General features: G+C 42.3%; 2 protein-coding genes across 2 annotated transcripts in view; one reads left to right on the top strand and one right to left on the bottom strand.

Annotated features, from left to right (window-relative positions):
* The window catches only part of LOC124553876 (protein-S-isoprenylcysteine O-methyltransferase), a 39,989-nt gene extending 33,656 nt beyond the window's left edge, over positions 1 to 6,333 (bottom strand). The window contains exon 1 of the mRNA XM_047127879.1: positions 5,673 to 6,333. Coding sequence (XP_046983835.1) covers positions 5,673 to 5,849 — 177 coding nt within the window. The 5' untranslated portion in view covers positions 5,850 to 6,333. The remainder of the gene's footprint in view (positions 1 to 5,672) is intronic.
* Positions 6,004 to 15,713, top strand: part of LOC124553874 (something about silencing protein 10) — a 184,529-nt gene continuing 174,819 nt past the window's right edge. The window contains exon 1 of the mRNA XM_047127877.1: positions 6,004 to 6,587. Within this exon, the coding sequence (XP_046983833.1) occupies positions 6,571 to 6,587 (17 nt within the window). The 5' untranslated portion in view covers positions 6,004 to 6,570. The remainder of the gene's footprint in view (positions 6,588 to 15,713) is intronic.

Below are 15,713 nucleotides of genomic sequence, written 5' to 3' on the forward strand. Positions count from 1 at the left end.
CTCCCGAATGCAAGTCCAGTGTGATAGACACTGCACCACCTCGCTATTATTTTATATAGGCTAACTGTTTTTTGGTTATCTTACTAGCCTTTATGTTACCTCCAATGAGAGACAGATTTTTAAATACAACCTCAAGTACCTAATGCGTTGAGATTGATCACAATGTGGCACAATACAAATATTGCAATGATCATATGTATGGCTAGTAATAAATCTGAAAGATGACCTCACTAGTGACCCTTAGTGGTTCAATTGCGGCAAGACCATCAGTCGTGACTCTGCAAAATCACTTCTTATCAAAAGCTGTGGTATGAAGTGCCCTGAAAATACACAGTCACTAAAAGCCGGCAACAGAAATCACTATCTATGGGTTGGCTACATGTGACATGCATTCCCCCTCCTCCTCCCCCATCTACACGATACACAGAGGTGACCAAATTCAGAAGCTTCGGATAGAAAACGGCAATAAATACCATCCTTGCTGCAACAAGCCACACTTTGCTACTGGAGGAAGAGGGGGAAATTAGTGTTTAACGTCCCGTCGACAACGAGGTCATTAGAGACGGAGCACAAGCTCGGATTAGGGAAGGATGGGGAAGGAAATCGGCCGTGCCCTTTCTAAGGAACCATCCCGGCATTTGCCTGAAGCGATTTAGGAAAATCAGGGAAAACCTAAATCAGGATGGCCGGACGCGGGATTGAACCGCCGTCGTCCCAAATGCGAGTCCAGTGTGCTAACCACTGCGCCACCTCGCTCGGTTTTGCTACTGGAGCTCAACACAGTTGTACTTCAAGTGGGTTGATTTATGTGCCAACATTTACAGAATGGTCGAAACAATCTTCTTTTCCCCATGTGCCAGGAGTCTGGAAGGATAAAAATAGTATTCTTGGAGACAGTTTACTATATCACTTTGTTTCAAAGGTTCCGATGCTCTGTAGTGTTCGTGGTATAAAATCTATTCGTATGCCACCAAATACAAGAAATCTACAAGGGTGTGATGAATAGTAATATCTTCCAGATCTTTTATGTGGAAACTCTTAAAGTTGTTATTTAAAAGAAACTTTACTAACATTCTACATCTTTATTCTTCATGCACACACATTTATTTCTCGACATAGTCACCCCAGCTATAAAAACATTTCTCATAATGAGAGACCAGTTTGTTGCTATTTACACTGTAGAATGTTTCAGTTTGCTGATGGAGCCACAACCTCACCTCTGCTTGCACCACTTCAGCACCATCAATGTGAAGTCCTCTGAGGTGGTCTTCAAGCTTGGAAACAGATGAAAATACGATGGGGCCAAATCAGGTGTGTACCGAAGATGATAGATGACAATGAACTCAAAACATTGTATTGTTGTGCATGTCTCAGTGCTCGTGTGTGGTCTGGCACTGTCGTGCTGGACGAGAGGGGACAAAGTTTCCTGTGGTTAGAAACTATTACTGCACACTGTTTCTTACACACAAACATGGTTATGTTACACACCTCCACGGTACACACTACAAGTTGGAGCCCTCTAAGGCAGAGGGCTGCAACCTGTGTCAGCAAACCGGCAAAAGGCGACCGAGTAATATGCGTGACTCGTAACACCTCAACCGATACTGAGAACAGAACACAAAATTCGGAGGCATTACTTTTCGGCATGCCCTCTTAAGTCAGCCACTGGGTGTTTCTGCCTTTGGGCCTAGGAGAGATGTGTACATTGAAGACTCTGAGGGGAAGATGGTATCAGCCAATGAGAGTGAAGATGGTTGCTGTACTTGACGAAATAAGTAGGCCTATTGGCAATTTAAAGAAAGATTCATTTCTATTTGTCAAATTTTTAACCCGCCTGGTTAGCCATGTTTGTTAGCACACTGCTTCTGGGATTCAGGGAGCGTAGTGCTTCGAGAATTTCGGGGTAAATTCTAGAAACACTTGGTTCTCCACCGTCTCAAACACCCGATATTTCAATGACAAGGGTGAGAGCCTTTTTACTGTGCCAGATATGTCTGTGTGTGCACGAAGCTCAGCTGTCGTGAGGAGCCACGTGCTGTGTCACACAAGCGGGCCCAACAAGTGGTTCCAAGCAGCATCCTACAAGTTGTTTCAACAAGTCAAAAACATATGGATGGTGTAACATTGTGTGTGGTGTCATGTGGATTGTTACAGAGACAGATGAACTGTGTATTATAGAGAGACTTTTACTTTATGTCTTGGCTCTGCATGAGGCAGAACATATGTAACTCTATGAATGTTTAGTAGATTCTGACATTTATCTTCAAACCAGTTGGCTTGCTGGAGTTTGTACAGAATAATTGTTACTTTGGGACAAGAGTCTAAAATATGTTGTTGTACAACTGACAAGAGCCAACGAGTACATAATTTATTTCAAGACTATAGAGCTGGTTAATAATATTCCCTTTAACCTGGTACAGTCTTCGGAGATGAATTAAACGGTGAGAGCAACATAGCTGATAACCCAAGGAAGAGGATCGGCTGCACACACAATGTGTAAGTCAACTGGAAGAGACGTGCGAGTCGCGCAACCCAACACTGCACTGTCTCCTGTTGTCCAAGACAGCGTTAGAGCAGGTGCATCAGCCCTGGATCAAATCTGCCCGATAGATTAATGATGAGGGCTGGTGGTCTGGACATTGTTTTTAAGTGGTACCCCACATTCAACTATGTGAACAGTGGTCCGATACCTACATCCTACTTCAGTAACAAGATTGGGAAACATTCTCAAAATTTCATGTGGATAATACCAGATGCCAACCAGGAGGGGGTGGGGGCGAGTGACATGAAGGGCATCTGATTACTCTCTGTCACTGCCACTGCAGAATCTAGAATAACACAGTAACCATGTGAAGGCACAGGATAAGGCCAGGAAACAGCAGAAGTACATGTGAAATTTTTTGGGAAAGGTTTAGGAGGAGGAGAGGAGGGGAACTGCACTATAGATTTGTGTGCATAATGCTCCAAGTTCTTTCTAGAAGGCCAGCAAATAAAGGTAATGGGAATAAGATTAACGGGATATCCCTACAAAGGAGTGGAAGAAACTGATATCTCAACAGAGCCTACGAAGGGCATTTTATTTATCTTCGGTTTTACCCTTTGGTTGAAGGATGTGATTGTTTACAGTATGCATTTGCAAAGAATACTAAGTAAGTTTGAGTTTCTCATTCTTAATTTTGTTGTTTTTTCTACAACATAATCGAAATAAAAAATTTAGAGTGATTTCATGTTGCAATTGATTGCACCCCACTTAATGTTTCACCCAATGCCTCAAAAATTGATGAACAAATATACCAGAGATTTTGAGGAATCATTTCTTGTTGCTTCTAGCAATCTAGATATTTGAAGAAGAAGAAAAAATATAAAAAAATTTTAAGGTATGATCAATGTCATCTCGTCCGCACCCGGTAGCCGAGTGGTCAGCACGACAGAATGTCAATCCTAAAGCCCCACGTTCGATTCCCGGCTGGGTCAGAGATTTTCTCCACTCAGGGAGAGTTATGTTGCCCTAATCATTATCATTTCATCCCTATCAACGCACAAGTCACCGAAGTGGCGTCAAATCGAAAGACTTGCACCCAGCGAATGGTCTACCTGACGGGAGGCCCTAGCCACACGACATTTACATTTTTTATAACAAAATAAATAACAAATTAACCTCAATAACCCTCCGTAGCCACTCATCATAATGCTTGACCTAGACAGTTTGCCATTCAATCAGGTTTCCATGTAGAAGATGAAAACATTATTCACAAAATTTGTGAATGCCAAATTTCATTGACATCCTAGAATTCCAGAACATAATGAGATATCATGAAAAGGAGGATTTTCTCTATGCCAACCAGCATGGATCCCACAACATAAATCTTGCAAAATTCAACTTGCAAATTTCTAATATGACATTCAGAAAGCCATGGATGAAGTGGTAGAAGTTACATATTGGACTGATGAACTGACTGACAACTCACTTTGAAGGTCCAGAAATGTTAAATTTCACACATCACAGAACACTAACATGTAGTATTCCATTAAACTAAAAATTCAGTTTTGTAACTATCTAGTTAGTAGCCATGTTTTCCCAAAGAACCTGCCCAGATGCTACACATCATGGTAATCAAAAGAAAATGCAGAAAAACTAAACTGAATTACACTACACAACTGAAATCCCTCAACTCCGACAAATACCTGGCTGTAATAATTTGGAATTATTACATAATCTAAATCATACATAAATCACATGGTAGACTTTGGTTGTTTGATAGGACACTGCAAAATAAAGGATATTGCTTATAAAACTCAAGCATCTCATCATACAATAGGGCTACTGATGTATAGATATTGAAACATGGATGGCTACTCACAAAGTTGCAAGAAACAGTATTAAATGGGGAAATTAGGGATATATTACAATGCTCCATGTACCAATCAAGGTGCTGGCGGTGAAGACAAGGTTAGACTAATTACAGAATATACAGAGACACTGAAACAATCATTCAAGAAACCTTAATAGGTGGTACAACTATAAGCACCCTTAGCCATGCACTTCACAGAGGTCTGCATAGTATCTGGTGTCATGTTGGTGCCAATCGACTGGCTCTACAAACTTGCATTTGGAAACTAGGAAAGTGTGTCTAAAGATTTAGGAAACAGTAATCTATCGGTGAAGCCTTTACAAAAACACGCTAACTGGTGACAATCTGATATATCAAAATTCTTCTCTCATTAAACTACACTGACATTAACATAGCACAACACTGCATAAAATTATGAAATGTTGGTACTTTTATCTTTCTTGGATTGTTGCATATGTTGGCATAGGTTTGTTTAACCTGTAGGGGAATGTCACAGAAATAATGAAGGAACTGAACTGAAAGACTCTTCAAGAGAGATGTAAACTATCCCAAGAAAGTCTATTAACAAAGTTTCAAGAACCAGCTTTAAATGATTACTATACAACTGCCTATGTATGCTCACTTAAGGATCGAGAGGATAAGATTAGAAGAATTACTGTACGCACAGAGGCATTCAAACAGTCATTCTTCCTGCACTCATCACGTGAATGGAACAGGAAGAAAACCTAATAACTGGTACAATGGGACACACCCTCTGCTATGGACCTCATGGTGGTTTGCAGGATATAGTGCTCAGCAATGAAGAATTCAATGTTTTCCAGTGTAGTCATCTCGTTTTGGTACTATTGTAACTGATCTAACAGAACCTGTATCATACCAGTCATGAGAAAACTACAGAGACTCTAATCTTTCATTGGAGGGAGGGAGGGGGAGGAAGAGGAAGAGGAGGAGGGAGATGGGGAGATTAATGTTCTTGTAATTGGTAAGTATGTTACTGTATAGAAGAAGACAGAGATGTGATGAGTCAGATGTTTACACGACTCAATTAAAACATAACTTCTTCGATAAAATCACTACTATCCTGTGGACGAAATCGTGTAGCATTACTGATTACGGGGTTTTTAGGTGACCGTACGGAAAGAAGGCTGTCATTACCCCTAGCACGAATATTAATCTCAATACGGAATGCTGCCTAACTGTGCCCCTCCTTTTTTCCTATTGTACAACACCGGCAGTAACACTACCAAATGTTATGAGTTAGCTATAGGTTACAGTAATTTTGGAGCATCCAGCAGTTGTACGCAATCCGTTGCTACTTACCTGATATGCATAATCCGAAAACACTGCGAACACGATGATGTTGACGAAGACATAGTAAGCAATTAGCCATAACCATACATTCCCGGCTTCCGTCACTTGCGTTGAAATAATCGTGGTGGCACCAAGCACGGACAACAAGAAAACGTACAAACCGATTTTTCCATGGTATGGTAACATTTTAATGCTTTCTACCTGCTTACCAACAGTTCAAACATTTCGCAATGAGTGTGCTCATTCAAGACCACACCCACGTTATACAAAAGGCAACACTCCACATGCACCATCACACTTCTAGCAACAACTGCGTAACGAACGCGCTATTTCGAGACAGAGGCACGAGTATCAACTCCGCTAGTCGTCACTTAAAAAAACATTGCTCTATATCACATACGGTTTTGGCCATTGCGAGTCGTATCCTAATCCCTGATTGACGTCGAATATCGGTGTCGGTGTAATGCGAGTCCTACACACTGTTCTGATTTCTACGTCTTTTACAAACAAAATAAAATGACAAGCAAGTTGCCGTGTTGTGGAAGACGTGCAAAACAACTTGTGGTTGGGTCGACTGCTGTTATCATTATAGCTACTTCTTTCAATGATCAAGAAACATCGTCTTTAGCTTTCTAATTTGTTTCGGCAGAACTTGCCCACGTTCACTCTGTAATCTTCCGGAACTCAGTTTTGTTAATAAATCGTTCTAAAATAAAATTCAGTCGTACCGCTTCGTATAATATGCTTTGGCTTTTGCAAAATGGTGTATCTGTGTGCAAAGAAGTTCACGAAATATTCACGCGTGTTACTTTGTTTACACGTGTATAGGTTAGGCTGTTTGGGGTTTTGTGTTTAGCCTCAAGTTTAAAAATAATTTGATTCGAAAGGTGCCAACAACGACGAAGAAATGAGTAAGAAGTCTAAGTAAGTATATCAGTTTTAGAGACTTGGAACGTTAATATATATACTGCTATGACAACAGTTTAAATATTGGTGTTTGTAGTATTCATAAAAATTTCATAGGTTGTGTTAGATTGTTAGTTCAATGTAGTAACAGCCAATTGGATGCAGATGCTACAGCACCAACAAGCTCAAGCCCTTACCTCTCATCTCACTGTCGACTGATACCTTCAAAGTGGAACTGGCTTGAATGATTTGATGCTCCCTGCACCTGTAATTTTTATTTATTTGTGTACTATTTCATATTATTCTGTAGCAGTCTCTGTATATGTCACATGTGAGTGGCATGCACTGTCATTGTGCACTTGAACGTAAATGTTAATGTCATTGTAAAACTAGCAACACTGTGTGGTCATTCCATGTCAAGGGGACCAAGGGTCCCCACTCAGCCATCTCCAAATCTAATGAAATTTTATGTGGAAGTTCTATATGGTCTTTGGTCGCTACATACAAAATTTCAGTTCTATATCTTCAGTGGTTGAATTCTTAGGGGATTTTAAAGAGAGGCTACTCACCTCTGCATCATGTACGAAGGTACAAATGAGCCAACTTTGCTAGGCTTTTTTAAAAGTTCTAGTAAACATGTGGTCATTTGCTTTAATATACACACACACCTTTTAATGCTGAATCACACCATCGCAAAAATTAGGGATTTAGCCGTACCTAAATATAGATACAAGCCTTTAAAATGGCTAAAAAATTCGTTGTGCTATTCTGAGAGCCATGGTTTGACCGGCCACTGCTATTTTTCATATGAACCAATCACACCAAAACTTCAGAGGGTTATTCGTATCTATGATGTCTAATATTGGCCAAATTTAACATTGGATGCCCAGATGAAAAGATATGCATCTGCAAAGTTTGCCAAAATTTTCTAATTACAAATTTCAGGGTATTTTTGTGGGACAATATCTCAACTGGGTCTTCTTCAAGTCTCTCTTTCTTGCTGCAGATGGAAAAACCATGCTTTAAGCTTTCAAAGAAATGTTGTTTAATTTCTGGATCTTTCAGTTTGATGAGTAAGAATATGTTTCAAAAGTTATTATTTTAGCCCTTAGAGAAGATTGAAAAGTCAGATACTTTGTTCATTACATCCCATAATTAATTATTTTTATTCAAGTGTATAAGTCCATTTTAAACATTAATTTAACAAATGACATAAAAACAAGTATAGTGCAAAACACACAAATTTGTGAGAACAAAAATACAAAAGAGTCATTTCCAATTTTGTTTAAGCACTTCAATAGTTTTATCAATGATAGATTGTGGATAACTGTATTGTCTTCCTGCTGATATGTCGATGAGGCTTCTAAAGTCATGAAGATATGTTGCTTAGGAATCCAGCAGGTATCTTTGGAAGGAACAAGCATGACCATGTAGGTACATAAAGCTGGTGAGGACGTCTTGTTGTTCATGTGAAACTTCGCAAGTTTCTAACCCACCAAAAATTGCCATGTGCATACAAGTAATATACTGTCCTGGTTGTAAATTTGGAATTGAGACTGCTGAAATTTCTTCATCTGCTTCAAAGGTGTTAATTGTGAATGCTGTAGTATTATTGGAACTCTGCTTACTCTGAGCTGATTACAATTAATTGATTTTCTCTTGTTCCAGATACTGTATGTCCCATGTTAATCCTTGTTTCTTGATCTGGGCGGATTTTTTCAATTTCTTCTTTTGGTTCATAGAAAAGCTTTACGTCTGGAAACTATCATCACAGAATTTGAATAAATCATATAGAATCAATATTTAGTTATCAAAGGCCCTCTGCAGACTAGCACAGGCTGCAAGTCCTTTTTCTGTTCCCCCAATGCTGTCACAAGGCAATTTACTGTGGCTTGTTAAAAAAAAAAATCCGTTTGGCAGTGATGCCAAAATCCTTTTCATGCAGGCATAAATTGATCAAATTTTTGAAATTATTATATTGAGCAGCTGAATCATCACTAAAGCAATAAATGTTCATAATATTTTCAGTCTTTTTCTTTAAATATGCTATCAACTTTATTTGAAAGACACGGACAGCAATGGTATTATGACAGAACAGTCTCTGACCATACGAGTGCTAATACTCTGACACTCTTTGCCACCAAAATAGACATCAGATGGATGAAATTTGACCTGACTATTCTCCCAATGGAATCCTTGCGCAGTATCCTGAACAACAAATGGATAATTCTCAGCAAAATCTATCAATATGATTAATTCATTTTCTGCAAGATTTCTTTTTAGCTGCTTTGGTGTTCTGACACAAAGTGATGGGTTCTTAAACTGGTAATTGTCAAAATTAGTGCCTCCACAAAATCTTCATCAGTTCTCTGGCGAGTCTCCAATGTGTGTCTGCCAGCATGGACCCATTGCTTGTATTCCATTGTTTCGTCAGGTTCATAGTCTTTAAAAGAGTCTTCAAGAAAATCCTCTAGTCGCATTTTTCCTGGACATTCCTCACAGTCTGGAACCGCGCGACCGCTACGGTCGCAGGTTCGAATCCTGCCTCGAGCGTGGATGTGTGTGATGTCGTTAGGTTAGTTAGGTTTAAGTAGTTTTAAGTTCTAGGGGACTGATGACCTCAGAAGTTAAGTCCCATAGTGCTCGGAGCCATTTGAACCATTCCTCACAATCTTGGAGCATACAATTGTATGGTTCCAAACTGCATACAGTTTTTTTTCATCAAATCCCTGTAGTCATATTGAATGGATGTTGCTGAAGCCAACATTTGACATTTTGATGAATTGCACATACACATACTGAATGTGATCCAGATGCACCAGCTGTACTACACCATTTCAGCCTGAGCTCACAAAATTTTGAGAAGCTTAGTTCATTTCCATATTGCTTACAATAAGCAGTGAACATTTCTGTAAGGTATGGGCATCTTCAGTAAAACCAAGCCCAGACCTACATTAAAGAGGCTCCTTGTCAATTGGTGACATTTCCTTAACTGATTGTAGTTACCTTTTGCCATAACAGAATGGTGATGACTTCAGGTAATATTCAGTGTTTTTTTATATAAAATATACAAATTAGGCTATCAAAACATATTGTTAGTGCTTACCTTCAGCTACAACAATGATTATTGATTATTCAGACACTAAGTACTCAACACTAAGGTTGTACAGTGTCAACATCAAAGATTACACCACACAAAAGACTGACACTGTGAAAATTGCCAATAATGAAAGAAGAAATTGAAAGTGGTGATTCAGCAATGTATTTCACTGCTGTGAGGGTAGAGCCTTAAAAAACTATCGCTGCTTTAAGATACCAATGGAAACCGAGTGACAATGCATTGTAGGGTTAAAACCTTCTAAAGCAATGTAGCGTTCCATTATGATGTTCTAGATTTTATAATCTTCAGGGCACTTTCTGAGATTTTATTATATTTATATTCTACACTGTAAAATAATGTAAAAACACTTCTTATTGGCATAGTTACTCTCCCTAAACCACTGGAAAATCTTATACTATTAAAAGACACTACAGTTACACATTTTTTGATTTACAACTTCAAATTGTATTAATTTTTGTATTTATCAGTAATCTATTTTCCCTACTTGTGATAGGTATTCTTACTCATCGATATGCCAGATCTAGAAATTAAACAGTATAGCTTTGAAAGATTAAAGGTTGCTCTATCCAGTTGTGCCAAGAAAAAAAGGACCGAAGAAGACATAGTTGAGATACTTCCCCCCAAAACTACCATAAAATATGCAGTTACAAAATTTTGGCCAGCTTTGCAGATGCATATCTTTCCACCTGGTCATCCAGCGCCAATTAAATTTGATTGATATATAGACATTTTTGTATCCCGCCTGGTAGGCAGCATGTGGGTCTGCTCCTGTAAACTGAAGGGTAGGCCGAGTGTAGGAAGTGAGCAGGAGCAGGAAAAGGTGAAATGCTTCATCACTGTGTTTAACTTAACAGAACATTTAATAGAGAATATTAATAAGTGACATACATAACTTTGCGCTGAAGATGAGGATGTAGGTGCTAAGCCGTACAGGTATCAACGCTTTCTACTACTAGTAGCTGGCCGGTGTGGCTGAGCGGTTCTAGGCGCTACGGTCTGGAACCACGCGACCACTACGGTCGCAGGTTCAAATCCTGCCTCGGGCGTGGGTGTGTGTGATGTAATTAGGTTAGTTAGGTTTATGTAGTTCTAAGTTCTAGGGGACTGATGACCTCAGAAGTTAAGTCCCATAGTGCTCAGAGCATTTGACCCAGTTTTTACTACTAGTAGTTGGACAGACTACCATTGAAGTAATAAAGTCTGTAATGGCTAGTCCCCTATGAAGTAGAAACAATGTTGCTAGGTCGTCTACTCGGAATCAAATCTGGGCAGAATTTGGAGTGGTGCTCGTAGAGCTGCACAGTGCCGGCTAGAGGGCACTGTCATCTGTGTTGGTGTCATAGTGCCAACCTACAAACTTACACCTATGCCGTGAGATTGTAGCTATCGATACCACATCCCTCCCCCCCTGAAACGACGCTCCGTCGTTGAGTAGGGCTTCTGACGGCAGTTGGAGGGACCCAGGGGTGGCGCAACTGAGGGGGCAGACATTGGAACTGCCATGGTGCCCTGTCCACCCGTGTCCCCGAATTGCTCGTGAGGGGGCGAGGAAAACCTGCCGAAGCTGTGCACTGCCCCTGGGTATGCTCGGATGAGAGGTGGAGCAACGACCTCGATGGGCGTTGGCGGCGTGACGGCAGCCTCAGCGTCCATCAGTTCCAGCAGTGCGGAAGGAAGAACATGGCGGCACCGGCATCTGTCCAGTGCAGGTGACCGGACCGGCAGCGGCGGCAGGAGTGTCCGCGGCAGAGGCGCGAGCAGCGGAGGTGCCATCATTGGAGTCGTGAGCTGAGGTGACGGAAGCTGCGAAGCCTCCAATTCTGCCGGAAAACAATCAGCGGCAGAAAACCGAGAATGGCATAAACGGATCTGGTTCCGGTGTCGCCTGACAGTGCCGGAGGGACCAGAAATTACAGATAAGGCACGGCTTAGCTGGAGAAGAATGCACCCCTGCTCCCAGCGCTTCTTGCCAGAGAAAACACTATAGAACACCAAATCGTGCAGCGCCAAGCCAGAATGAGGCGAAGCAGTGGGAGTGCGCAGAGGCGCGTGCAATAGCTGCAGGAGCGACCAATGGGCGCGGCCGTGTAGCAATTCTGCTGGGGAACAGGTGCCACACGGCTGAGAGCGATATGATGCAAGGATAGTCCTGAACGAGCGCTCTCGAGAGTGCGTGGCATGCAACTTGCTCATCTGTGACTTAAACGTACGCACAAAGCGTTCAGCCTTGCCATTCGACTGTGGGTGGAACGGGGCTGTGGTCAGGTGGTTACTGCCATTAGCTGCACAGAACGCTTCAAACTCTGAGGACACAAATTGGGGGCCATTGTCGGAGACAATAACTTCAGGAAGGCCCTCAATACAAAAAATAGATGTCAAAGCCCGAACAGTACTGGCAGATGTAGTAGAAGGCATAGGTACAGCAAAAGGCAAGTTGCTGTACACGTCAACAACGATCAACCATTGGGTGTCCCAGAAAGGACCCACAAAATCAATATGAACGCACTGCCAAGGTGCAGTAGGAGTCGGCCACGCAAAGAAGTGCTGGCAGGGAGCATATTGATGCTCCGTGCAAGAGCAACAGTTAGCAAGCAAATTCTCAATTTGTTTATCAATGCTGACCCAAGTGCAGTGATGATGCACTAATTTCTTCGTCCACATTATACCCGAATGACCAGCGTGCAGCAATCGGAGGATTTCTGACTGCAACGAATGAGGTACAACCACACGAGACTGATCATTGTCAGTTCGTAACAAGATAACACCGTGGTGTACAGACAAGTTGTGATGTTGCACAAAGTAACGCCTTACAAGGGGATCACTAATCTGGGTAGCAGATGGAGGCCATTGAGTACGAATATACTGCAAAAGAATCTGCAAAGAAACATCGGCGGCTGTCGTGGAAGCAATGCGACGAAAATCCACCGGAAAACCATCAGATAATTCCTTATCTTGCGAACCAAAAACATGCAGGACAGTAAGGAAGAATCAAACATTTCGTCAGGACTGATAGGCAGACGAGACAAAGCATCAGCATTGCCATGCTGGGCCATAGGCCGAAACAAAATTTCGTAATTGTAGTTAGACAAAAACAAAGACCAACTTTGCAACTTTTGTGCAGTACAGGCCGGAACTGGCTTTGACGGGTGAAACAATGATGTCAAAGGCTTATGGTTGGTGACCAAATAGAACTTTCGACCATACAAAAAATCATGAAACTTAGTCACTCCATAGACAATAGCTAAAACGTCTTTCTTGATTTGACAACAGTTTTGCTGGGCAGAATTGAGCAACTTAGGCCCAAAAGTGATCGGGCAATCGACAAAATTAATGCGGTGTGAGAGAACCACTCCGATGCCATGAAAAGATGCATCGACAGCCAAAACAACTGGTTTGGAGGGATCGAAAGGAATCAAACAGCGATCACTCATTAAGGCAGATTTAAGCTTGTGGAAAACAGCGTCACATTCTGAAGACCAAAGAAAAGGAACGCTCTTACGCCAAAGGCAGTGCAAAGGTTGTTCAATCTGCGCTGCATTTGGTATAAACCAAATGTAATATGTAATATTGCCCAACACATACTGAAGTTCTTTCAAGTTCCTGGGTGCTGGCAAGTCTCTAATCACACTGAGATGTGACGGCGAGGGGTGGATACCCTGTCCGTTAATCATATGTCCTAAATACTGAATCTCAGCTTGATAAAATTTGTACTTGTCTCTGTTACACTTTAGTCCTGCCTGCAAAAGTACAGTAAATAAGGCACACAAATTCCTCCACTGTTTGTCAGGGGTGTGACCCGACACAACTATATTGTCCAGATAATTGGAACAACCAGGGACAGTGGCAGACAATTGCTCCAAAAAAGACTGAAAAATAGCAGGAGCCAAAGCATAACCGAACAGAAGGCAGTGAAACTTGAACACTACAAGGTGGGTGTTTATGACAAAATAGTGCTGCAACTGTTCGTAGAGCGGAATCTGAAAATAGGCATCCTGCAAGTCAATTGTGGAAAAGAATTTTCCCGCACCAAGCTTATCAAAAATGTCTTTAGGACGCGGTAAGGGAAACATAGCTACCACTGTCTGGGGATTTACCGTAGACTTAAAGTCAGCACAAATATGGAGAGGACCATTTGGTTTCTTCACACACACACTATAGGTGACGCTCCTGGCGAAGCAGAGGTTCAATGACACCACTGTCTTCCAAATGCGTAAGTTCAGCAGCTATGGCATCGCACAGTGGGTGCGGTACCAGGCGTGCGTGCCGGAAGATAGGCATGGAGTTGTCTTTAACTACAACATGTGCTGCAAAGTCCTTGGCATAACCAAGGCCATCAGAAAAGAGTTCAGCAAAATCATCGCACAGTGCGGCAACACTGTCTGCACGGTCACTAGTGTTGATGCAAAGTACATTGTCCTGAATTGCGAGACCAAAGAGTTCAAATGCGTCCGTGCCAAAAATGTTCGTAGCATCACTAGAGCGGAGCACGTGGAAAGACAGTGTACGTGTCGTTGCACCGTATGTGGCTTGCAAACTACACATGCAGCGCACTGATATTTCCTGTCCAGTAAATGCAGTCAGTGTGGAATGCGAACGACGAAGTGGAGGTGAACCGAGCAAGTCATACGTTGATCTGTTCAGTAAAGAAACTGACACACCAGTGTCCAGCTGCATGTGAACAGAACATCCACAAATGTTCAAAGTCGCAAAAAGTTTCCTCGCATTGTGCTGAATGCGAGAGGAAGTGTTTGGCAAAACTTGATTCACACGACGAGTTGTAGAAGCACGCGAAGCAGAAGGCTTTGAATAAATGACATTAACGTCCATAGGCTGATGTGAACCACGGTTACGGTGGTTTCCGTTGCGGTGACGCCCACGCGAGTCACGTGAACGGGAGACAAGTTGGGAATTAGAGTTTCTCTTACTGCACACAGCTTGCACGTGTCCTTTCTTATTACAAAAATAACACTGTGCTTGATGGGATGGGCGACTGTCCCGTGGGTGGGCACGAAAGCAGTTCGGACAAGATTTCAATTTCTTAGTGGGTGCCTGGTTTGAAACTTGTTTACTTGTGCGGGAGTGACGCAGCGTGGGGAGCTGTGCTGTGGCCGGGCGGGAGGGCACGTGTTGTGCCGCGCTAACAGTCACGTCAAACCCGGAAGTAGCCACGTCTGATGTATCTTGTCGCAAGTCCACTACTTCCTGCAAAGACGGGTTTTTAAATTTGAGGATTTGCTCGCGGATGCGGTGATCCGCCACATTCTGCGCAATAGCGTCTCGAATCATTATATTCGCGTATGAGCATCAACACGAACAATTAAAGTCACAATCAGAAGTTAGTCCCTGAAGGTCCACTAACCACGATTTATTGGACTGAGTAGGGCCACACCGGAGACAAAAGAATTTGTAGTGTGCAGCTACCACATTTACACTGTCACGGAAGTGGGAGTTCAAAGCATCAATCACTTCGTCATAAGTTTTAGTTTATGGGTGGGTGGTGGGAAAAAATTTCACGAGCAAATGGTACAACACAACACTCGCGTTGGCAATGAAAAAGGCAAGCCACTCTGTACCTGGTACATTGTAAGCTGTGAAGTGTGCCTCGAGCTAGGCGATGTGTTCTGGCCAGTGTTCAACGTCGGGATTGAAGGCACGAAATGGTGGCGCCATCGGCGACGGCGTCGGTACAGGCAGTGGCGTCGGAGCCACTGAAGTAGCTGCAGTTCGTAGTGTGACCAGTCCATTTACGGCAGCAAGCAGCTGCGTCATTTGCCGAGCCTGTAAACGTACGAGATCGGACAGCGAAGCCTGTTACTGCAGCGAAGCCACGGTTTACACAAATGAAAATCTTATAGCGAATGGGGGAAGCAGTCGTACGCTGAGGCTAGCACGAAAAGAAGGCAGTACCGAGCAAAAAAAGAAATGATAGGAGAGGGAAAAAAATTTTTAGTCCCTGCTCATTGCCGCTTTTTGTATCCCGCCTGGTAGGCGGCCTGTGGGTCTGCTCCTGTAAACTGAAGTAT

The sequence above is a fragment of the Schistocerca americana genome, chromosome 11, assembly GCF_021461395.2.
Source record: "Schistocerca americana isolate TAMUIC-IGC-003095 chromosome 11, iqSchAmer2.1, whole genome shotgun sequence".
Classification (NCBI taxonomy): domain Eukaryota; kingdom Metazoa; phylum Arthropoda; class Insecta; order Orthoptera; family Acrididae; genus Schistocerca; species Schistocerca americana.